This window comes from Cupressus sempervirens, chromosome 3, assembly GCF_028749045.1.
Source record: "Cupressus sempervirens isolate cs-2001-9-10 chromosome 3, ASM2874904v1, whole genome shotgun sequence".
Classification (NCBI taxonomy): domain Eukaryota; kingdom Viridiplantae; phylum Streptophyta; class Pinopsida; order Cupressales; family Cupressaceae; genus Cupressus; species Cupressus sempervirens.
The window spans coordinates 546,190,368-546,216,571 of NC_143120.1; the positions used below are offsets into that span (position 1 = coordinate 546,190,368).

The window sequence follows — 26,204 nt, forward strand, 5'->3', positions numbered from 1 at the left end:
TGAGAATGGTCACGAAATGTCTGGAGCATGTAATATATATCAGGAGGCTTTGCTGGCTGTTCTGCGATATGCGATTGCTTATTTAATCTGCACGATGAAGGATTTGGATACATATGCAGGTCTGCTTGGAGGCCATCTTTATTACTAGGAGTTGTCAGAAATGGAAGACCAAATATACTAAACAGGTTGAGGGATTCCTTGCAGACCTGGAGTCAGGACTATTGTGAGAATATTATAATCGTAGGCCACCTATATCATTGCCTGTGATTTTATTGCCGTTCAGAAAATCTGAGAATGGTCATGTGGTGCTGGTTTTAATCCCTTAAAATAATACCCTATGATATTAAAAGCTCACGCTATGTAAAAAAAGTATTTAGTTATTTGTTTTGAAGCGGTGTGTCATTTGGAAATAACCATATGACCCATCGTTCTCTATAAATAGGAGATTGAAAGCAAATGAAGATATAATTCATATTCATATCAAATTTTTACATATTCAAGTTATATATATGCTCTATGATATATTTTATTCTTTCATTAGTAAAGAAATGATTTTTTGAACTAAGCTCATGAATTTGGATTATTGAGTAAATATATTTATGCGATTCTGGAGACAAACTGCATTGGATGGATCATCTATAAGGAGTGTCTCCAGTGCAATTTTATTTCCAGCATGATCAGTCAGAAATATTTATTTTATTTGCTTGAAGCTTTAGAGTTAAAATATTATATAGTTTCGTCGTTTATAATTATTATTTTAATTTTATAAATAATTTATATGATAGATAAGTGGACAAGATCAATTAAAGCTTTTTAAAATAGAACATCATAGATATTGAGAAATATTTAATCTATATTTGGTTTGTCTCCGAACCACGGGGGTTAAAATACATTCCAAACTATTTTAAAATTGTGTCCATATACTTGATCTATTGCATCTTGATTACTAAATTGTTTATAATTGATGTGCGTAGAATTTTATAAAGTTGTACGTTTTAAACTTACAATACTGACTCTATCGCCCTTCGGCACTATTCTTTATATTTTTCATAATTCACAATCCATACGCTGGCAATTGTATCATATCTTGCCTTTGAGAAATTAATATATTCATTTGTTGCATTAATCTATACTCATTTTATTCTTAAAACAATCATATATTCATTTATTATTCTTAACTCATAATTTTCAAGTTTAAAGTTTTTCTATTATTCTTGTCATTAGAAAAAATTTCAATACATTCACATTCTAATCAATCTTCTATAAGCGTCTTGGATCCAAGTGTTTTGTCCAAGATCAAGTACACCCGCCTTGGTTTTGCAGAGCTAAAAGTGCAGGGAACTCAGACTGCATTGTTTAGTTTCGTCAAGTTGGCCATAACCACTTGGATATCCCAACACCGAGTTGGCAAGACTTTGTAGCATTCCAATCTACGGTTTTGGGAACCAACATCGTATACTTCTATAAATAATTCAACCATCGCTACACCCAATCCAACTTGCCTTCACCTTTTGCACACTCCAAAATTTTCAAGACTTCTTCCCTTGCATTTTCCATTCGCAGCTGAGATCTGGACTCATGAAACCCGAGCATTTCCACCATTTTACCCTAAGACAATAACACAACAGATAATTACATTGTTGAAGTTGTCTAGGTGTCGAATGTAGTCATGTGATTTTTCCATAACCAATGCAAAAGTTCCATGTCTCCATACATGCAAGCATTAACCCATGATTTTGCTTACTGGTAAACCGTGTGGACATTCAATCCATCGTAGAGTTGTTTCCTCAATGAATTACCATGTGATGAGTAGAATCTGAACAGTTCCATCATTTCTTTAACCAATTTTTCCACTCTTTCTTCTTTCGATATTCTTTTTCTCTATCTTTATATTTTTTTCTTCCCTTCAAGCTGGCCGGAACAGGCTCTGATACCACTGGTAATCTCCCTATCGAAACCTTGATTTTTTTCTCATTGGACTTTTTGCATACTAATTCCATATATTTGCCTCCCTATTTCTTTGTCAGTTTCTCAAGTATAATATTCTTATATATACTTTGTAATGAGAAAAGGTGTCTTTTCATTTGATTAATTTATTATATTATTATATAATAATAATATTATGTTATTATTATTACTATTATTAATATTAATGTATATTATATGTGTACATCAATTTATATATATATAATGTCATAACATGCTTATAATGTTACAATTATATTATTACTAATATTATATTTTTATTTATTATTATTCTTTTTAATTAATTATTCATTAATATTTTAATTATATAGATCTTATTTTCATGAGGATATCACACAACTCTAGAGATTTGAACTACAATGAAGGATCTCCATGCGACATTAGACAAAAGCAGAGCTTTCTTTCTAAAGAATCACTATTCTCTATTATTATGGATCAGCACATGTCCTTACAAGAACATCTTCTGAAGAATAAGGACATCACAAATCAAGTTGGGGCCATTGGTCGTATAATAGAGGAAGAGGATATGGTAATCATTACTTTGAAAAGTGTCACAATCCTATGAGCACTTTATTGAGACGCTCAATAATACTACAGATAATGTTGTCCTCAAATTTTCATATTTGTGCACCAAACTTTTGCAGCAGGACCGTTGGAAACACCAATTTGGTATCACTGCTCCTTCATCCTCCTTTGAACAAGCATTTACCACCCAATCCTCTCACAAGGATAACGGCCCATCTAAAACATCATCTCAATCTCAAGATAGCTCCAAAAAGAAGCAAAATCGGTGCAACTATTGCCACAAATTTGGTCATGTGATCTGAGATTCATGGACTCGCATTGCTTCTGAACAGCAGAAGCAGGGAGGGTTTCAGCCACAGGCCAATATTGCAGAGCACGCAAAGCTCACTATCAGTTGGAATCGGCCTTTTATGCCTTCTGAGGATTCACTTGCAGATTTTATTTTTGAAGTTAGATTGACCATTAAGGGAGGGTATTAGAGTTAAATCACTCAATTTTTGTCTCTCTCTCTTCCATGGATTTATTTCTATTTCTAAAGGTCACTCCTCTTCTATGTTTCCATATTCTCTCTCTGTTCGATATGAAAACTTTCTCTTTATGTTACTCTCTTCAAAATGTTTCTATTTCTCTCTCTTTGTTTGTTTATTGAAACATTCTTGTGTATACTTGTACATAGATCATTTATGATCTTTTTGTTTAATAGTACATTCATTTATTTACCATAATACTAGATGCTTCTTCAAGTTCTTAATAAGGAGGTTGGACAGAGGAAGTTAGCAAGTTTTTGGATTTGATAAATGTTTGTGATTTCTGGACACAGAAACCTTCAGGACTTTGATAGAAGGGCAGGAAGAAAACCTTGTAGTAGTTCGTGACAAAGTCCACATCCAAAGCCAAATTAGTAAAGTCTCCTTTCAAACACAATATGCAGAATTGAAAATATATAATTTACAGAACTGAGGTATTTTAAATCTAAGGCTATATATTCTGAATATTATAATTGTTCATTTGCTGACAATTGGTGTGATATATGTGGTACCCAAATCTTATATAGGACTTCAGTTCAAGACCAATAATTTCTTGAGTTACCTTTCAGTAGGGTAATAAACATGTATTGCCTCGGTTTAATCTTTAATATGTACATATCACCAAGCGAAACGATTTAACATTGCCAGACTATACTGAAATCTTTTTCTGTGTGGAATATGTCAGCTAATTCAATAAACTAAGGGCTCTATTAGTGGCTGAAATTATAAAGGTTGCAGATCACGGCACTTACATGTAGTGAGTGATATATCTCCTGAGTGCTGCTATCGTCACAGAATATATTCAGCACAAAGGTCCAGAATCATGCACTCTTCTGGTTTGTGGCTTGGGCAACAGACTTTCTTAAGGGTGTGGAGCATATAGCTTTTGGTCCAGGGAAGAAGATATTTCCATTTTTCCTTGCCAGATTCAACCATACACCAGTAATAATACTAGCAACTGGGAACGCCAAGTATCATTAAATCTACAATCCACATTTGGGTTTACAAACATACCAAAATCAGATTCTGAAACAAATCTCCTTTGGGTACATATCTAGGATTTGTGTTTTTAAAATGCCAAAATGTTTAATGATCCTAATTATTAGAGAACTCTGAACTTGTCTATCATGACATTCTGGCTTGATCATTTTGGTACAGAAACCTAAATTTAAAGTAGAATGATATGTTTCTAACTTTGCTGGCATATGATGCACGCATGCATGCAAACACACACATACATATATGCATATATATCAGAGTTCCATAACTCTCCATGAGTCCTGCAAGTAGAATAATATGATGGATAATTTCATATATAAAGATAACACAAATAAAGCAAGAAGAAAAACACTTCCTTGTTTATTTGAATTGTTTCTCATTTTCCCCAGATGGGTACATGACTTGTGACAGTGAAAACAATATTTCTTAATCTCAGCAGAAGAGCAGGATACTAGAAACTAAAAACCAAACTTGGATAAAGTTCCATTAAATTTTAAAAAGCACTTGAGGAATCGTAGAAAATTTACCTTGTTTGATGGAGTATTATGGAAAGTACATTTAACAGATCTGAAGTCTGTCCGCTTTGTTACATCCAGCTTCTCAGGCCATCTGCAGTGCAATTTTCAACTATAAGTTGTAGTTTATTTTGACTCAAAGAGTCCACAAAACAAGTTTCTTAAAGACCAAAAAATAAAGCATTTAACAGAGTTGACAATATAAAAGTCATGATATGGTGCATTTGGCATACTCTGTAGGCTCCGGCATTAGATTTATATAGTTGCAAGCACTCGAATCTTCTCTGTGTGCCAATACCGTACAGAGTCGTACACCACTTTTGCATAAAGGGCCCTGCCAACGACACACCACAGGCTCAGGAGGAGGTGGGGGTGGAGGAGGAGGGGGAGAGCTTGGTGGAGGTGGAACTGAAGGAGGTTGAGATAGAGGTGGTGGTGGAGGTGGTGGCGGAGGAGGAGGCGGGGCATCACTTGGGAGAGGGGGGGGTGGAGATACAGGAGGTAGTGGCGGAAGAGGGTTCATATGTTCAAAATGTTGCACTGTGCCTCCAGAGATACGCCCAAGCGGAGTCACGGGAGAAGGGAGGAGAGGAGCACCACAAGGATTTACTGGAAGCTTGATTGGTGCCAATGGAGCAGTTGCAGGAGATACTTGATCCACGGGTGATGAAGAAAGCAAACAATGTCCAGTCCATGATGTACTCAATGTTACATGATCCACATTGATATAAGGAGTGATTTTAACTGGTGGCAATGGTGCAAGGTTTGCTCCCTGTGGTAAAATGGGAGGACAAGACAAACTTCCTGGTACTGAAACTTGATCACCTACAGATTTGCCACAAAGCCAAAGATGGCCACTACCCTGAGAAACACCTGGACTTTCTGTCACATCTCCAAGTGAGCTGTTGTTTACATAACCACTTGAGCAAGCCATTGTCCCTAAAGAAACATCAGTTCTTGCAGTGGCATCACTGCCCACATTATGTTCATAAATGTCCATGCTCTCGTCCTTTTTATTTTCATCCTCTGGTGTATCTCTTCCATTTGTAATGCCCCAACCAGGTGGGAAAGCCTCTGTGTTATCCACCTCATCCTGCTCTAAATTTGGGGAATGTAATTCATCACAGTTTTGTTCCCATCTTTTTGTGAATGGATCATCCCAGCCTCGGCGAAGATCATCAAGAGGTGCTTGAAAGTGTGATGAATTTGTCTGCACATGGTTATGTGGATGCTCGGTCTGCTGCAATGAAATTGCAGAATTGCTGCAAAAATATTGGTAATGTTTAGAAAACAACATATTTTGGAACAAATATACAAACTAGAGCTTAGATGATCTATTAGACTATATCTAAAATTACAAGGTAATTTTGGGTAATAGCTTCAAAATGATGAAAGTATTAAAAATGTGAACAGCCCTGCCCAAAATGAGATAAAAGCATTAAAAAGATAGAAATTTCACAAATAATAACTTCCTAATTTGTCAGTTAACATTTCTAGAAAAAAACCATTTGAATTGACTATATGATAGTGAAAAGGAAGGTTGTCAAATAATTTTATTAAGGCGTTTGTAACCAAAACACAAGTTCCTGCATCCTTTCACATTAAAGGGAGGAATAGAAAAGATGCCAACTGTGGCACACATATAAGCTCCTGCATGCTTTCACATGATATGCAAGAATAGAAGCAAGTTCATCTGAAAGGCCACAAGACTTGTTGTCTATGGAAAAACAAGTGCTACAATTGTTGGAAAATGGTACCATGACAAGAATCTCCAAAAAAACAATGGCAGGATTCACATATGCTAAAGAAGTATAGAGATGAGATGGAAGTTTTTTTATTCATGAAAGATTATTTTGAGAAACAAGTGAATAGAGTCTAATAGTATTTGGAAAAAAGCAAATTGTGGGGAAAATAAAACAAGCTAGCAATAGATTATATATGTTATTTTCAGCTCATTTATATGTTACTTTAACATTCTTCTAAAGTGAGAAACTTAAATCAGGTTCCAAAACAGATACAAGATAACCCTTTTAAAGTTCTGAGAATACTCACACCACAAATTCTTTTCTAATTGTGGTGGAATGGAGGAAACACAATAGGTAATAGTGATACAGTCTGCATCTAATCACAGAATAGAATTACTATGGTTGTTAATGTGTTAGTCTCAGAAAGACCCATCAACCTGATAGTAGAAATTTGCCACGTAAAACATCTAAAGGTATTTCTAGAGCCTGCAAATATGCAGTGATTTGTAAATAATGAAAAATATACAGCAATCTCTCTTCTGATTAAAAACTATTGCTTTTGTGTAGTCCACAAACAAATTTTGCCTTCCATACAAGCCATAATGCAGGAAGGAGTAAACCCACTTTCCTCAGGATTTCAGCATTGTGCATCAACAATCTCATCCTCACTTGATTTACTTCAGCAAATGTGTGAGTGATTATTGGTTTCTAGACGAAACCTCAAGAGAGATTTTTTCCTTTGGTTATCATACATTCACTCTGTACAACAGATATAGTTTGCATATATGTTGCAAAGTTTATTTTCGTATTCAAGTTCAGCAAAGTAAATTTGGAAACAAAATCTCCAACAAATAAAGATCAGAAAAAAATTGATTGAATTTGGATAGTATAAATCTGAAATTTCTATTTAGGCAAAAGCCTATAACACAACGGTAACTTCTGAGCCTCTCATGTCAGAAGTCTTGGGTTTGAATCTACCATCACTTAACATATAATAATAATTAATTCCAACAAATAATAATAATTAATTCAGGCCTCAACCGTTTACCGATAAAAAAATCTGTAATTTCTAGTTATTTAAATATTATTAATTAAATTTAAAACAAAAACATTAAAGTATTCAAATTTCTAAAAATTTATAAAAATATTTTTTTTTTAAATATAATATATTACAAGTATAAATATATTAAATACAAATAATTATTTACAAAATATATATATAAATATATCTTTTTAATTTAAAAATTAAAATCTAAGACTTATGTAAAGGTTCTTTTTTTGCCTTTGTTTTGACCCTTTTTCTCATCAATTACCTTTGGTTTCATATTTTAATTTAACAATTTGCCATTTGATTAATTCAAAGTAATGAGGAATCGGATCGGAATCGGCAAGTTGGCCATGAATTGGCCACAAATCAAGAAATTTAGAAGACCTTTAAAATTTAGAGATTTTAAAAATTTAAAACTTATTTCATGCACCCTTTATTGAATATAACTTAAACACACTATAACATCATCAAATAGAAGCTAACATAAATAAACATGGAACATAAATGATAAATCCATCACATACGTAACTACGTTACACATAAAATGTAAATTGTAGCTTAAGTAAATAGAAATCAAAGGATAATAATGAGTCAAATTATAGAATGTATGTAAGATGAAGATCCATAAAACATCAAATCATAAATTTATGATGGATGAAGAATCAAGATCCATGAAAAGTATGTCTATCAGTATTTGTAAATGTATGTCTATTATTATCTATAAACGTATCCTTTTTTGGTGGTCTTCCTTCTTGCTGGTTCCAAATCTGTGGTTTTTGTTTTCTCTTCTTCGCTCTCACTTTTCCTCTCTTCAACTTATCCTAAACAATTAGAAGGCCCTTTAGGATTAAAACAAAAAGGAAAGTCAAAAAAAACATTAAAAAAAGACTGTTTTATTAAAATGTGACTCGACTTTTTCCCTACCTACATGGCCGATTTTTCATGATTCACAAAGGTTATTCATGTGATTTTTTGCATGAATCAGTGATTCATACAATTCATGCCATGAAATCGCTGAACTGATTAACCGATTCCAAAAAAAATCGGGAACCATGAATCAAATTGCAAAACCGGCGATTTAGGCGATTTCATGGCGATTCTTGTTACTATGGTTTAATTCTAAGCATCACGCGCAAAGTGTTGACCTTCTACAGGTAATAAAATTTTGTGTGCTATTTGTTGACATTATTGAGTTTGGTGTTATGTTTGCCCCACTTGTAAACCCTACTATATTTTTGTTTGAATGTTTATTGCATTGCACTTTTGTCATGCATTTGTCATTGACTTATTATTCCCACTTATCCATTCTCAAGTGAAATTCCTTGTGCTTTTCTCCTCTAACAAATAGCCATTAGAAACACTCCACATTGCAAAGTTGTGCCATCTAGTTGCCCCCTTACATAGCAATGTGCACTAAACTTATGTTAAGTCTTGTTAAAGCAACTAGACTTAATTAAACCCATATCTATGTACATTCACTATTGTTTGGTGTCAATATTTAATAGTAATGTCATACCTTTTCTATATCATAAGTGACCAACAAAACTAACAATCGGTATGCTTGCTTTGTATCATAAGGGGGAAATGCTAGTAATGGCCCAACTTGCTTTTATGTGTTACCATCACTATTGACATTCAATGTCACTAAACTGAATCATTTGTCTTGCCCATGTTGGTCTACACCAAAGTAACGAGAATCAAAATTGGATTGGAATCAGCAAGGCCGAATCGAATCGTGAATCGGCCATGAATCAGCCATGAATCGGCTATGAATCAGCAAATTTAAAAAAACCCTTTAAATTTAGAGATTTTAACAATTTAAAACTTATTTCATGCACCCTTTATTGAATATAACTTAAACACACTATAACATCATCAAATAGAAGTTAACATGCAGGCGATTCAAGCGATTTCATGGTGATTCTCAAAACTCCGGTTTCAGATAATAGATTGACTCCAAATGTTGTTGCAGATTACATGCAGCTCTCACGATGATGCATAAATATCCCATACTAGAGTGCGTATATCAGATAGATGGTAGGCACCCAAGAAATGGCACACAGTCCTCACATTATAGCCGCCCAAAACTCAAAGGAATCACCACAAGTAGAAGAGTAATGGTGTGCAACTGCAGATGATTAAGTGCCCCAACAATAGTCAACAGCCACATCTAGAATGCAGATTTAAACACCCAGTCTAGGCACTATTAATTACAGCCCTGTAGGATAATTTTGCCCTCCAAATATGCACCTCAATCCTACAAAATAACCGCCCAGAATTGCTTAATAACACAACACTAAAATACTGAATAGATGCTTGAATATGCAGATGTTTCAACAACAAATTTCCAGTGAAGAAACCCTCGATGGGAACAAATATACTTGACACCAAATTATAACGATAAAATTCAGACATAAGAAATTTTCTTTGCAATTGCATATGAAATGTACAATCTCCAAAGAAAACCAAATGCCGATTCATGGAGCTAATTCAGGCATTTGTTCCATGAATCACATGAATCGGCGATTCAGGTGATTCATGAAAAAAAAATCGATTAATCCGATTCACGACTCATGAATAATCGCCCAAGTTGAATCAAATCGCCAAACTGGCGATTCAGGGGATTTCATGGCAATTCTCGGAGCTTTGGTCTAAACTACTTTTGAGTTAGCTGTTGGAAATGTAATATAGACTAGGTGACTGAGAGGGGGGGTGAATCAAGAACCATTAAAACTTTAAACTTAATTCACCAAATTAAACATTCACCATGTAATCTAATCTAGTTGCATGCATGAAAGCCTGAAAGCAATAAAACATTCATAACACTTTGACACAATATTGGTAACCCAAAAACCTTCCAAATAGAAAGTAAAACTGGGGTGGGGATGATACCCACAAGCTTTATTACTACAATATAAAGTTAGCCTATTAAAGCTTACAATTGACCACTTCTGGTGATCTACCCTATTAGGAACAATAAGGATTGTTAGGTCCACCTTGTTAAAGGATTTACAAGCATACAACGAAATATGTACTCTGTCAGGAGATTTGGAATGAGATTGTTAAGTCCACCTTGTGAAAGGATTTGATTGATGCACCTGTTAGGATGAACCAGTGGCTGATCTCGGATCTGTAACTTGTTTTGCTGCCTTTAAATAACAATGTTCACCTCACTGTGATTGATAAGTTTGTGCTTTTCTTTATATTGCTTGTAGCCTTCTCCAATTCACACTCATCTGCTTCTTACTTGTTCACATACATTCTTCTTCTTATGGATATGATATTATACATTACATATATACCAATCCACTTAATTACCTTCTAGACTCGGCTACAATACCAAGTTTATCATAATTCACTAAGTCAGCCCACTGTTGTAACTCGGGTTTTGAAGACAACTCAGTGGTGTTCTAACACTCGGCAAACACTGTCAACACTTGGCAAACTCTGGCACTCGGTTGATGTTGAAGCTCAGTCCATACCGATCACTTCGAGTAGTAGGAACTCGGTCAACACTATATGACTCGGTGAACGTTGAGAAACTCGGTAGATATTGAATTACTCGGTTGACACTACATGGCTCTAACAACACTGAATTCACTATGTTAACACTACGAGCTCAGTTAACACTATACTCTGTCTCAGATACTTGGTAGATACTATGAAGCTCAGCATGAACTATAGTCTGACTAATTAGCTCGATAGCAACTAAAACACTTGGTTAACACTGCTAGAGTTACGGTAAGCTTGGTAGCAATGAAACCAACTGACTAAGTGTTGAGTCACTAATAGACAAATTGACCTTAATGTCAACAATCTCCCCCTTTGGCATTAGTGACGGAAACACTTATCAGACAAAAAATCTAGATGCTCAAAATGCGAGTCAAAACTCCCTCTGTTCACAATTTGGGTCTTCAACTCGGTTTTGATTGTTGTCTTCTGTTGTTGCTTGGTAACATCTTACTCTATTTTTTTGCTTTTTCAAAATTGCTTTTGTAAACATATTTTCTGCTATCTGTACATGTGTTTCCTTTCTTATTACAACTCCCCCATACATATATCTCTCTCTTATATATATCTTAAGTATGATAATATTCTCCCCCTTTTATCAATAATATTCTCCCCCTTTTCAACATAAATGCCAAAGATGCAAAAATATTTACAAGTTAATACCAAAATGTGACAAGAAATCATTGTGTACCTTCAAAATGATTGTCATAGTCTTGTCCCAATTCGCTTGCAATACCTTGGATGCATGCAAGGCTATCTGCACTTCTATTGAAAGTTCCATCATATGATCAGCAATGGAGAAATTATTGTCATGGATTAATGTCTTTGCATGTGCAATATGTTTTTGCATTGCATTCATGTTGGGAAAGATCATGTTTTGAATACCTGTAAGTGTGGCTCTTATCCTAGCTTCTTCCCTTAACAATTATACCTGAAGATCTGTCAAGTATTTGATCTTCACAAAATGTGCAGAGCTGCAACTACGATCAAGTGACAATTGTCGTGCACTTGCCTTCAAATCCTCATCTATCTTGGATTGTTTATCCTTTATTTCCTTAGTGAAGATAGATGTCACTTAACGAACAAAGAAACATTATTTACAAAAGTTTCAAATGTAGCAAGAATAGTAAATAATTCTACTTGGTCAATAGTTATCCTCTATGCTACCTTCTCCAAAACTTTTTCCAACTTTCTCTACCCTCTACGGAAGTTTTTCTTGTCCATTCAGCTCCTCATTATACTTGTGAACAATATCAACAAGTTGATCCAAAATTGGTTGTTTCTCATCAACCTCAATGCTCAGTGCATCAACAAATATGTCTTTTATATCCTCAAGTACTTGGTTCCTCTGTTTTCTTTCAGCTCTTAGTTTTTGTTGCCTTGCTCTTTTCTTCCAGAGCTCCCCAAGGGTATCCATCTCTTCAAGGATGAGGTTAGAGGTATCCCAATTTGGAATAATAGTGTCCTCATCCAAATCAATTTCTTTCTCTTTACCCTTTTCTATAATAGAAGGAAAATTTTCCTTTCCTTTGTTCTTGACTTTTGTGCTCAGTTGAGGCTTAACCTCAATTGTCTTTGCACTTATTGTGAATACACTAGGTATAGAAACAATAGTTGAATCAGTAGAAATAGCAACAAATGTTGAAGAAACAATACTAATAGTAGGAATACCTTCTTGTAGCTCAGTAATGCCTTATGCTGGAATGATTGAGGCCTGTTGCTCATTAGATGAGGTGACACTAACTTCACTCATCGTAACACTCGGTAATGTTGCTCCAAATATTGGTTGGGTGCTTGGTGATGCAGTTGTTACCACAGCCAACTTGGTAGAAGCCTTCTCGGAGTTGGGTTGCACTAAGGCTTTGCTCGAAGAATTGGGAAGAGAGGTCATTACCTTTGTTGTTATCTTCTCAGGATCTGAGTCTTCAATACACTGAATCTCAGGAAGATCTCCTCATGTAGCTTCTTGCTCTTCTTTATTTTCTGCATCATTTCCTTCTACATTATCAATGTCATCTATTTCTTCATTGTCTTTCTCAACACCTTCTTCATCATCAATTTGCACAACCTGATCACTATGTTTGTGCAACCCCTGGATGTTCTTCCATGCAACAATATTTGATTTCACAATAAATTCTATGTCTTTTGATAGGATCAAGAATACATTGAATCTAAAGATAAGCTTGTGTTCATTAGCCTTTAATGCTTCCTTCACTTCCTTATCAGAAAGATTTGGCATAAGTTGTATGAGAGTTTGTTCTCTACTGTCTTGGGCAACTTTTAATGCATTGTCCCATTGTGGTACAACTTCCTCCAGTAAATCATCAAGAACCTTTGATTTTAGCTCATTGGGGGAATACTTCCACTTAGACATCTTTGCCACTAGGTCATCCTCAATCTGTTTCTTCTCTTCCTTGGTTATAGTTTCATACTTTAGAAATCTGAAATCACCTGTACCTCCACCTTCTTCAAGTCTTTTCAATCTATGCTCAAAGGTGGGGGTAGATATTTTGAATGCGAACTGCTCATCTTCATCATCATCATCACCCAATTTTAGTTTCTTTTTGGATTTTGATGATCTTCTTGTGAACATAGCTGGGAAGACTTTGCAGGTTTGGTTATAATTACCTTCCCCTTCTTCTTGGGAAGATCCTCTTCTTCAGATTCTTCTTCCTCTATATTCTCTTCTTCCCCTTCTTCCACTGGGTCATCACCTTTTCCTTCAATCAGCATGATAGGAAAACTAGATGATTTGGTGTTCTTCAGTAACTTCTCCACTTTCTTCCTTCCTATCTTCACTGCTTGGGGAAGCTTGATTTCCAGTTCAATTCTAGCCCTTGCTTCCTCATAGGTTCCAAAATATGGAGCCTTGGGATCTACTGGCTCATTCAAGAGAGCCTCAGTTATGTCTTTAGTGTCATCAATATTGACCTCATATCCCAAACGTTTGACCCGTGCCACTCTAGGCCTAACTACTTGGATATGGACCTTGTCACAGTCAACAAGAAAACAGATATCCTGTTCATAATCCTCTATCAATTTCCTTGGTATTCTAAATCTGGCTTGCATTTTCTCTTTAAAGGACTCAAAATAGGTATCCATTACACTTTCAAAATTTTCTCCCATCTCTCCCATAAATTCATTTATCTGATATAATACCAATGTGTCTTTCTTCTATACCACATTTCCTTTTGAAGGGAAAGACTTTTGCACACAGAAAAATAAACAAGTTAACAAGGAACTGAACTTACATGGATAATTCTTTGAAACTCTGATGTTTTCCATGCTCTTCCTAAATTGGCTCAACTGCAGCTCGACAAGATCGAAGGATAGATAGTTCTTCACCACCTTGTAAGCCAAGTCAACAGCTTCGCAGGAAACATTGTTCAGACGGCTTGAGCTATATGTCTTGTGTGCAATAACATGGATGCCAAACTTAATTTCCATGTCAATTACTTCATTCAACTTCATGCCTCTGTCATCCCACTCAGCAAGAGTTCTCTTAGCCAGTTCAAACTGACCTAGGGTTTTCATGGTCTTCACCTTGTTCAACATCGGCAACTTGGTTATCTTTTGGATCAACTTCTTTGTAATTTGGATAGGGTGATCCAACCACAAATGCATTTCGTGGACTCAACTCAGGATGAACCTAATCCACTTTCCTTGGAAATCCCTCGACATATGTAGAATATGCATTAAACTCTTAGTCTCCAAATGCTTGTGCTCGGGTTTCAAAACACCATCCACACACAACTCATTGAATGCCCGGTTTATTTCTAGGGTTCCCAGTGCTTGAATTGAACAGTGATAAAATGACTGAATATCATGAATAAGGATTACCTTTGGAGGAATCTATGATTGCACACCAGTAGGGTCAAGTGCTTTTGCAACTACTGGACTCAATTTGAACACAGGGGCCTTGTAATCAACTCCTCGAATCAACATCTCCAAACCCTTTTTCACCTTGCTGCTAGAAGACGCCATTCGCTCGGTTAAATTTTGAAGACGGAAGTAAACTTCAACAATTACTGCTTCAAATCACTCGGGGGCTCTAAAATTGCTCCTCTTAGCTCTAAAAATTCGCAATGAAATGATTCGATCGTTTTCCTCCTTTTAGCAATTATTTTGTCTTTATGATCATCATTAATAATATTCTCCACTTGGTTTAGTCTTCAATGCTCGAAAGACACCTTCAACTCGGTAAGGTCTCTTGACTCAGTAGAAACTACCAACTCAAAGAGAACTTCGAAGTCAATAAAGTTACCACCACTCGGTTTGAACTTGGTACTCGGAAGAGTCACCAACTCAACATCTACATCCAAAACTCTGTAAGGTTGTGCATCTCGACCTTGCTCAATAGGGTCTTGCGACCCGACCTTGCTCAATAAGGTCTTCAGTTGTTATCTTCTCTAAGTGATCCTTGTGCATCTTGAATGCTAATATAGATCTTTTGCTTGCTAACTAGAACTAATGTTAGATGTCTTCTTCTTAATCACAATTCCAGTAATCCCCATATGGAACTAGGTTGAAATGGTTGAGCCACCCAACTCATTGACTTGGGTGTCAACACTTTCATTACTCTGATTTTCATCCTCAGGAGATTTCCTTACCCATTGCTGCCTCATTTGTTTTTTGATATTGTCAGCCTTAGCTTTCTTTTCTGTTTATACAGTTCTTGGTAAGATGTCCAAGTTTTGTACATACAAAACATCTCTTTGTGGTATCTCTCTTTCTTGTGTGATGTTTGATGCAATTTGCTCCAATGTGCCCAACTCACCACAGTAGTGACATCTACACCATGTATTGTAATCCCAACCAAATATAACTTCAACAATTTGTTCTACTGGGTTCCATTTTTTGGTCTTGTACTCTAAAGATTTGTGTCCTTGTTTTTTGCAATTGTGACACCTTCCTTCAAATTTAGGTTTCTCTGTGCATTCACTTGCTCTATGTCCTGATTTGTTGCAACTGTAACACTTTCCACTGAACTTTGATTTACTATTGCTCCAACACTTGTTTGATGTATGACCTATTTTTCTACAATGACTACATGTAGGCTTTTTGTTCTTTTGAACTCCTTGCTGAGATGATTCGCCTTCTTTTGTGTATCCTAATCTAGCTTTACCTTTGTGTTTGAATTGAGTCTGCTTATCCAGCTGATTCATGCTTTCTTTTGAATTCATTGTCCTCTCATTGGTTTGCTTCTCTATGCTGAGATCATTCTTCAATCCTTCATTTTATGTCCTCAAGTTGATAAGCTCTTGATTTGCATCATTGAGTTGATCAATCAGATCTGATTGTTGAAGAGATAGTTGATTAATTTCATTGTCCTTGTAATATCCCGAACCGGATATTTACTGATTTCCCTTTTAACAATATAATCAGCAATAAAACTTTGCAGATAGTTTCCAACAAAATCGAAAACCAAAGAAATTCCAATAGGGATTTATTCAACCTTTCTCAAATATAACATTCAACTCAGATATAGGGAAAATTGAAATACAATGCTATAATAAAACCCGAGGAATTCTCCACAAGAATGTAACCCGTTATTTCATAATAATATCCAAAATGTCGAGCATATAATCATGTGTTACAAACTAGTCAAATAAAACTAGTAACTCTTTAATACAATAACTAGTATAAAAACCCAATCTTAAATACAGATAAATAGTCAGATTGGAATGCTAGAATAAGAACCTGTAAGCGCGAATGAAACACCTACACTGATGTTTCCCAGGACAATGGGTTTGTGTCCACTGTCTGCCAATACGAGGGGCTACGTCCTCAAACTAGTTGAAAGTTGAAGCATTCTGAAAACTCTCACAAGAGAGAAAACTGAACTGAATCATAAAATCAAGCATTCCCAACAATGACCCTCTTTCCCCTTTTAATACACAAATCAAGACTCTTCAGCTCCTCTCTGGTTATAAATGTTGAGAATATGATTTTCAGTTCATTTCAAAAGATTAAACATGAGTTAGAATATGTTACTTTTAGCTATAGCCATTATCATGATAATCTTTGCTTGATGTAGATTCATGCTCCTTTCCTCTATGTGACACATTTATGTACGTGCACATAGGTAGAAATAAAGGTGACACCATAATATGGTTCTTATACAAGATTCTATCTAATACGTGCATTTAAAAACATGTACAAGAAGATAAAATAATCTTCCAAATAAAGCATGTATTTAGATATACATAATAAGAGATACAACCTTGATAAAAACATATAATATGATGACAATCTTATAAATACATCTACGTGCAAGTAGATAAATATACTATAATTTATCCTTGATTCATATCCTTTGAATTATTTTCCTTATTTAATTCAATTCTTTACTTGAAACCAAAATGTACATTTGGCATTTGATTCTTGATGGATCAACAATACAAATCTTTTTAAAAACCAATCATGAGTTATGGCTAACAATCTTGGGAAGCCTTTTATTATGGAAGTCGTGAGAGACCAAGCTAATATAAGACCACTGAATCTCATTCCTCACAATATATCCCTCTGCAAGTTTCCTTACGATCTTTTTTTCTCTACAATTTTCCTTTCGTTCTTTCCCTGTATATTTTCTGCCACAATAATTCTCATTTCGTCTATACTCTTGCTGAATACGTGATTTGTAATCACACTAAGACTGCATTGGAGTTCTTTCCATGAAGGAGCCAGTTGGTAGCGTCCAGCCAAGATTCATATTAATTTCCAAATTTACCAAGTTATGTGGTTACTGTACACTCGAAAGTGTCCCACTCTAAACCATTCTATCCAAACGATTCCATGAGTTGGAATGTTCGGATGCCGGCTTAGAGCTCCCTATCCACGGAGTGCAAGAGAGTATATTTCAAGTTCAAGGGCTCTCAGATGAGCCTTAGAGATACTCTTCTTGCTAGTAAACTATGCAATGGGAGGTTCCAAAGACAAGATGCAAGAATGCAAGTGTCTCAAGGAGTTCTTCAAGAATACAATGCAAGATGGAAGACTAAACTAGAATGGAAATGCAAGAAGCAGCTATGCTAAAACATGTATGAGAGTGTTACAATACCATTATTAAGCAATGTGAGATTAAGCTACATGTAAAAATGAAAGCTAAGCTAAGCTAAAATGCCAATGATGCCATGGATGAGAGAATGTAGACAAGAAATAGAAGTTCTCCACAAAGCTCCAAAGAAACCTGTTAGAAAACCTGCAGCATAACAATATTCAAAATGAGGATTGATTAAGAGGGAAAGCTCTCTCCTTTTTAAAGATGTATGGACGGTAGAGATCAAGATGAAGATGGTGGATGATCAACGGTGGAATTTGAAAAGAGGAGTGATCCATGTGCATACACAAGTCAACCAATAGAATATAAGTTAACTTGTCATATAAGACAAAAGTCTCACAAGCCTTTTCTTTTAATTGTAAAATAGAAAAAGGACTTTATGTGTGCACTTTAAGTGGGTTAGAAGAATGGGGTCTTTTATTTAATTAAAAGGGGACATGTTCTTTTAATCAAATAATGAACTTAGGATAGTATAGTCAAACTATAGGTTATAATCAAATTAATTAATTATTAGCAATTTGGTCTAGGTAAATGATTAAATTAATTTAGCCAAAATGTTGAAAAGGGGGCTAATAGTCTAGATGACCATTTTTAGGTGATTACAGTTACCTCCCCATATCTCAATGATTATAATATGCATTTATTAGATACTACTGCATTTGTAATTACAACAGTAAGATACAGTTCTAGAATATGCCATACTTCATCTTTGTTTTAATATCATCAGATAAGTTCCTCTTTAGGACAAAACTTCTTATGATGAGTCAAGACCAAATATCCATGTCATGATATCATATCTTTATTCTACCAATTGAATGTCAGAATCAAATGGTATTTATTTTACAAGTCTTAAGATTATATTTCTCAGGTCACAAAAATGTGATATGCTAAAAACATGTAATATTCTTATATCAATTGAGGATCAACAGAAAGACCTGGTTGCTCTGAGATTCAAACACCTGGGACTCATTCGATTGTATAGCCAAGAAAAAGGTGAAGAGGTGAGATAGAAATCTGCAATAACATGGAATAAAAATCAGATATGGCATAACAATTATAAATTATTTGAAAAAGGAAAATCATTTAATAGCTCATGCATGTTCATACTTGTTGTTCCCTTGTTGTCAAGTCGAGCGGTTGTGATTGGGTAATTGAACCCATCCGAAAACTTTGGCCAAAGTCGTTAAAGGCATGTTTGTCATCTATGATCACTTGATCTCAGTAGTGTCAATTATTCAAACATGTTCGTCCATAACTGTGCAGACATTCTAAACATTGGAAATGCTCAAGTGACTGGACTATAAGTATCCCAGGCCTGATCCCAAGGTAGAGAAGGCCTTTTTATTCAATAGATTGCGTATTGATGAATATGGTCCAAGGTTGAGAGGTTAAGCCTAAGTCAATGCTTCTCCTCTTATCAAAAGCCGAGGCTTGCACAACTAGTTAAAGACTCATCAATTACTTCTTGAATGTTTTTTCTTACCATTCCTAATATGCATCTATATTCCTCTTATAACTGATCATGTATTTACTTTATTTTATGTAAGGAAAGGTAGTTAATCATTATTTCAGTTAATTGTTATTTCAATTAATCGTTATTTCAGTTACTTAAGTTAATTGTTATTTTAGTTACTTCAGTTAATCGTTATTTCAGTTACTTCAGTTAATCGTTATTCCAGTTATTTCAATTGAATGGTCATCTCAGTTAATCTTTAGTAGTTAAATCAATTAAGATCCCTTCAAAAAGATTTAAGATATTTTGTTTTGAAAGTTGGTTGAAGAAAACTCTTTCATTTCTATATGAAACCAGGTTATAATTCTTTATTTTGTTATGAAATCTGTTTGTTACAAATAATTTTGTTAATAATGCCACGTATCTCCTAATTCTGGGTAAAGTAATGCTTCGTGACAAGTGGGCTCAGAATTAGTTTTCGCAATAGAAGGCTCTTTGAAATCCTTCAATGGTCTAAGACGTAACGGCTTAAATTCTTCTAACGATTCCAACCCATGAATGATGTGACACGAAGGAGGTTCAAACAGTTTCCTTCAAAATACTTCATACACCAAACATCATGATAATTCTTATGCATTTCTTTTGTCTTTCCAGATACCAACAAAAAACGATTATGGCTCAACCAGTTACTTGCCAAGAAAAATAGAAAGAGTCATCCCAAATTTTGATAATCCAATACACAGGAGCTCGTACTTGTAGAAGTCTCCCTCTAGTCCAATCGGAAAGCTCTGAGGTTCGGAACTTATGCGAATGAAGAGAAAAACTCTCTATCGAAGAACTTCACTATCTTTGGTTCCCGTTAATCGGTAACTGCTTCCATGGAACTGCTCCAGGAAATGAATGTGATTGCCAGGAAAGTGAAAAGTCCACCTGTATGAAATCGACTCAAGAAAGTCTACATAGCTCCCTTGCACTAGAGATTTTCACCAAATCCCGTCCTTGACTTATCAGCTCTTAGAGCACAAGTCAATATCCCCACTTATCTTGGTGTGTCGCCAAGCGATTGTTAGAACTTCTAGCGATATTCCAGAATGATGCAATTCAAGTTGGCTTCCAAAAGCAACTACCAATACTTCACTTTAGACTATTGCCATTCCCAAATATTCCAATTAGAGGAGTCTGCTTCATTGTAGATACACCTTGGATCTCTAATGTCCGCTCTTATCTAGTGTCATGATAAGCTGTGATCTTTGTTTACAGAACAAGCTAATACTTCCAATGCTAATAACTTTTAGGAGTATTAGCGGCTATATCCTTCCAATGAAGATTTACTTTATTCATTACTCAATGCCACGTAGGCAAACAACATAGGCCAACCGGCCACAGTAGGGCTAAGGGCCTATATCTTTGTTAATCCTAAAAATCGAATGTTTGTGGAAATAAAACTTTCAACGCCCATACAAGAAGTATGAAACATCCTCAATATTTGTGCTTCTTTAATATTCTGAAATACCATACTCAGAGTATTATTTATCTCCCTCAATAAACAATATCATACACGTCAAATAGAAAATTTTCGAATCAAGTACAGGTGCCAATTTTGCATGAAAACGTTTCCTCAAACGATCACAACTAATTCAAATAGAAAGCTCAGCACTAAAAATGCTCCTTAGTTCCATTCCCTTAAAAAAAAAAATTGTTCCTCCTAAATCGAACTTAGATAAATTTGACCCTTCATAGAGTTGTCTCTATTATAACTTCACAGGCTGGTAGGAAAACCAACTCTGATACCACTGAAATATCCCAAACTGGATATTTACTCGATTTTTCCTCCAAATATATTCAAAACTAAACATATGCAGATGTATTATAAAATACAATAAAAACCAACAAAAACTTCAACAGATACTAAACTGTTCTTTCTCAAAATGATACTCAGGATTCAAGCATATAAAAAATGCATTACAGACCCACAATATAAAACCAGAAAACTCTCATAAAATTCCTCAAATATGTTATTGCATTATACAACAGCAATACAATAACTAGCATTCAAAATCCAATCTTAAACACAGAGTTTACAATCAGATTGGAACACTTAGAGAAGAACCGGTAAGGGCATACAAGACATCCGAAGTGACATCTCCACGGACAATGGGTTTGCGTCAATTGTCCGCCGGCATGAGGGGCTATGTCCTCACACTAGCTGAAAGCTAAAGCTTTCGAGATACTCTCGCAAGAGAGAAACTGAAATCTGAATAATAAATCAAGCATGTCAAATGAAAGAGTCTCTTTTTCTTTTATTCTCACAGTTGTGACTCTTCGACTTCCCTCCTGGCTTTTCGTCTTATCTCGCCTTGTCATCTTTAGTCCACTTTGAATATTAAATTGACCTTTTATAATAAGAATCCACACTTTCATAGTCAATTTTAATATCATATACATGTGTCCTTTAATATTTCTAATGTCCCAAAAAGGGGACATTACACATGTATACACATGTACACACACACACACACACACACACATATCTTATACACATTATTATTTTTAATATTTTAATTAAATGATGACTAAACCTTAGAGACATGCCTCTTCATGAGACATGTAGAGGCATGTCTCTTCTCATATTTATATAAGATTCAAATCTGCATTTGGAACATATCAATTACAATGGCAATATTAGTACATTTGCAAAAACGATCCATGTTACTTAACATTCATTGGCATTATAACCAATGTACGAACAAGTCTATATCTCATATAGACAAATCAAAGCTCACCTCTACATTATGACTGGTTTAGGAATAGAATTTGTCCAGGGCTGAATAAAATAAGGCTGGCAAGGGAGAAAATTATGGTTTAAATCAAAGAACAAGAGAACGCCAACAAAGCAAAGCAAAAAATTGCATCTTTTATCTATAAATGGATCAGACAAGCCTTAAGTGAATTGTCAACATTGGCTGGCCCACAGCCTTTCATGTCATCATTGTCTTCCCAAGAAGACAATATCGCTTTGTTTCCCATAAAAGACACCCATAGGAAAAGGCCTTCCAAAATAAGTCAAGGGAGGTTGCGAATTAGAGCATTGCTCATTGATTTTATAAAAATTGACTTCCTTTCAACCTTATCAAATTAACATATTGGCCAGAAACATTTAAGGCAATTGCTACATTACACTATTTTTAGGTATAAGCAGGTAAAGAACACCTTTTCGACCAAGAAAAAATCCTTCATAGAGATAACATTGAGTGACATCAAAGGTGCATGGCAAGAAAGCAACTGATTGTGAATGATGCAAACTTCCTTGCCAAGATCCTCATGTAATCCAGTGAGATGGTGAACCCTAAAATAGTTGTCCATATCGTAATGACACCCTGAAAATTGAAGGCAGGTAGTTTAACAGTTGAGGGAACATATGAACATATATTTCTGGACACCATGTGCCATCCAATCCCTCGACTTGGTCATGCAAAATACTGGCATACGCATTATTGATCGTAGTTTCAAAATTTATATTTTTCTTTTTTTGGCAGTATAACATAGACTATATAATATAGATAAATAGATAGATAGAAACAAAGACAGAGATAGAGAGATAGAAAGACAAGCAGACAGGAAAAAAAAGACAGAGGCAGGTACATTAATTAATAAAGACAAAGAAATAGATAGAGAGAGAGACGGAGAGAGAAATAGATTGATAGACAAATAGATAGATAGACAGGTGGACAGATAGGTAGACAAAATGACATTTATTTTATCAAAGATCTTGGTTTCTCTCAATAATAGTTTACCACTTCAAAAAGGTGCGACTAAGTGTCAAAATTCCCTTACATTTTATAATCCTATTCTGTATAAAAGTAATGAAGAATAACACAATTATGAATAGTTAAAGAATACGTGCACTCACATTGGACACCGATTTCCATATCATGTACCAGAAAAAATAACCAAACAATTTCATTTTATTTGTGAAATGTGAGTCCTATTTGACACTAGCCATAATTCAAACAAAAACATCCTCTGAAAGCTAGAGGTATCAGATAAGGTTTATATAACAGAGATAACTTCAATAAGAATATGCTTCTGAGAAGAATCGGATTGCTTAAAAACCTGAATTCTATCTGAATGCCTGAGCCCAGACGCCCAGATATATTTTTAAGTGCTGCAGCTGCAGCCTCCACACTATCAAATTCAACAAACCGACATGGGCCTCTAGTTGTTCTCGCGCTTTTAACTTTGGTGACTGTACCTGTGCTTCCAGTTGCCAGATTGAAAAGTGTCCTCAGCTCTGTTTCACTCATAAAGTTAAATGCAGCATCAGGCAACCCTATCCAAAGCGTATTTGTAGGTACTCTTTCTGTTCCTTCTCTGCTAATATTAGCGCGCCCATTTCTTGATCTTGTATTGTTCAAACAACCTAAGCTTGAATTTATGTTGTACTTCTTACACAATGATGAAAGCAATGATGATAATGATAAAGGTGTGTTACTCCTAGCAGGAGGTGATCCTAACTGACTACTTGACCCAGTTCTACTAGTACTGTGTTTGAAATCGACAATTATATTTTGGCTTCCAAATCTCATACCATGTAAACGAGACTTAGCAATTGCAGCAGCTTCTGATGAAAGAAAATCAATGAAACACATAGAACTTGTCCAAACAAACTTCCACCCTGTGACCTCACCAATCTGTGAGAAAGCACTGATATACTCTTCTTCTGAGACTGATGCATCTAAGCGACCAACCCAAAGATGACGAGTGCCAGTGCTGTGTCCTTCCTTTGTACTTGAGCTAGCCAGAAAAGATTTAGATGATGTAACAGACATTACACCTTCTCTACGACACTGTCTGATATGAGCCATCACAGCAGCTGCTTCCTCAGGAGCATCAAATTCCATTAGGAGGGCACCAGCACTAAGAAGATCTGTAACACTATGTGAAACTCCTGTGGAATTCACTTCTTTCAAAAGTTCATCTTTGACTCTCTGATTTGGTACTTTCCCTATATAGACATGACAGCTGGCACCCACAGCAACTCCACCAATAGCCCCTCGACTGCCCAATCCTACATCTAAAAATTTTACACGAAGAGGAGACCCCCAAGGTGAAGTTCCCTGCAAACCTTCCCGAGCTTTAATTGCATCCATAATATTTCTATACTCTACCAATCCAAAATCCAATGCGCAAAATAATGAAACCTGCTCAATGGGGCCAAATATTTCAAACTGCAGTTTCAGCAAAGAATCTGTGACATCTTTCCCAAGTGAGCCAACCCATAGTTGCTTTGAAGCAGCAAAGACGTCCATTGCAGCAGGGTCACCGTCTGAATACCAGGCAATTTTTCCACGGACAGGAGAAGAATGCGACTTGGAAACAACACCATTTGTGTCTTTTCTAGGCATAGCAGCTACATACTCATTACTTAAGCCACGATGTTTATCATCCGGAACCATATGTCTTCCCATATTTCTTGTACCATCTTCCTTCAGTTCATTTACCCTAGAACTATTGCTGACAGCCATTCTTGGATTTGGTGGATCTTCTACAGTAAACCTTCTGCCAATGCTTTCAGTATTAAAATCCATTTCTTGGTGTCGACTCCGATAATCCCCTTCATGGTTCCGGCTTCGATTATCATCTCCACGAACCAGAGAACTTCGACGTTCATGAGATAAGTTATCCTTCACAAATTTACAATCAGTCATCTGAGAGCTAACCGATCTGCTCATCTTTATATTCTTCTCCATATCTCTATTTACAGAATCTCTATCTTCATCAGATTGTTGGCTATCCATGTGCACATTACTTATTCCAGCATTTGCAGCTTTGGCACTGCACCAACTAGATATACCTGAGGATTCACTAAGCCTGCTCAAGCCAATAGACATCTGCTTTGTTTTATATTCAATGTGTCTTGTTTCCTCATCAGACTCACCAGCGTCACTATCTTCTTGTGCATTTCTGCCTATAATTACTGGGAAAGACTCAAGGAGCTCTTTAAGTCTTGGTAAGACCTCAGATACAGCTTCAGGATTTGCAGATTTACAAAACTTGTTAAACCTAGATGCCAACCAACCTCTTAAAGAAGGATTTTTATGGATTACCTGGAACGATAGATATTTACATAGAAAATGTTAGTGCTTCAAAAAGAATTCAAATTTAATAATTGTATTGAAATTTTTAAACATCTTTTCCCTCCTTACTATTAAATGGGATGGTTGGTTGCTTTCGCGAGATTAATTTTTAAGAATCAATAAATGAGAAAATAGACATCACCATTTAAACAATGCAAAATAAATATGAAAAAAAGTTGCTGTCGTTCCAGAAAAATTACCCAAGCTCATCAAACTATTTGCAAGAAATGAACCTAATAAGTTTACCAAGATCCACTTAAATACAGGCCAACTAATATAAGTAATTCAGTTTCCCTTCCTTCCCATACTTTTCAATGAGATGCTTCATACAAAAATTGGTTGCATTCACAAGATAATTTTGACAAATCAATAAATTACGAAATGGATGTCACCATTTACAGAATACAAAAAAATTAATGGTAAAAATAACTGCCATTTCAGAGTGATTATGGAAGCTCATCAAACTATTCACAAGAAATGACCCTGATCAAGATACACTTAAATGCAGACCAACTAATAGAAATGGTTCAATTTTCACTTAAGCATAAGAAAAGCAAGCATCTGAATCAAGTTCATCAAATTGAGAATAAAAATTTCTACTGTTGAAATTGAGCTAATTGAGGCTCCATTTTAAAGTCACTATCCTAGGAATGGAGGTTCAAGTTTATGACAAATGAACCGCAACATTAATCTTGACAT

General features: G+C 35.4%; 1 protein-coding gene across 1 annotated transcript in view; it reads right to left on the minus strand.

Annotated features, from left to right (window-relative positions):
- LOC149567579 (nucleic acid binding protein) overlaps positions 1-26,204 on the minus strand; it is a 101,101-nt gene that overhangs the window by 21,729 nt on the left and 53,168 nt on the right. Inside the window, exons 3-5 of the mRNA XM_089820819.1 lie at positions 23,482-25,475; positions 4,786-5,814; positions 4,565-4,646 (exon numbers count right to left, since the gene is read on the minus strand). Of these exons, the coding sequence (XP_089676945.1) occupies positions 4,565-4,646; positions 4,786-5,814; positions 23,482-25,475 (3,105 nt within the window). The remainder of the gene's footprint in view (positions 1-4,564; positions 4,647-4,785; positions 5,815-23,481; positions 25,476-26,204) is intronic.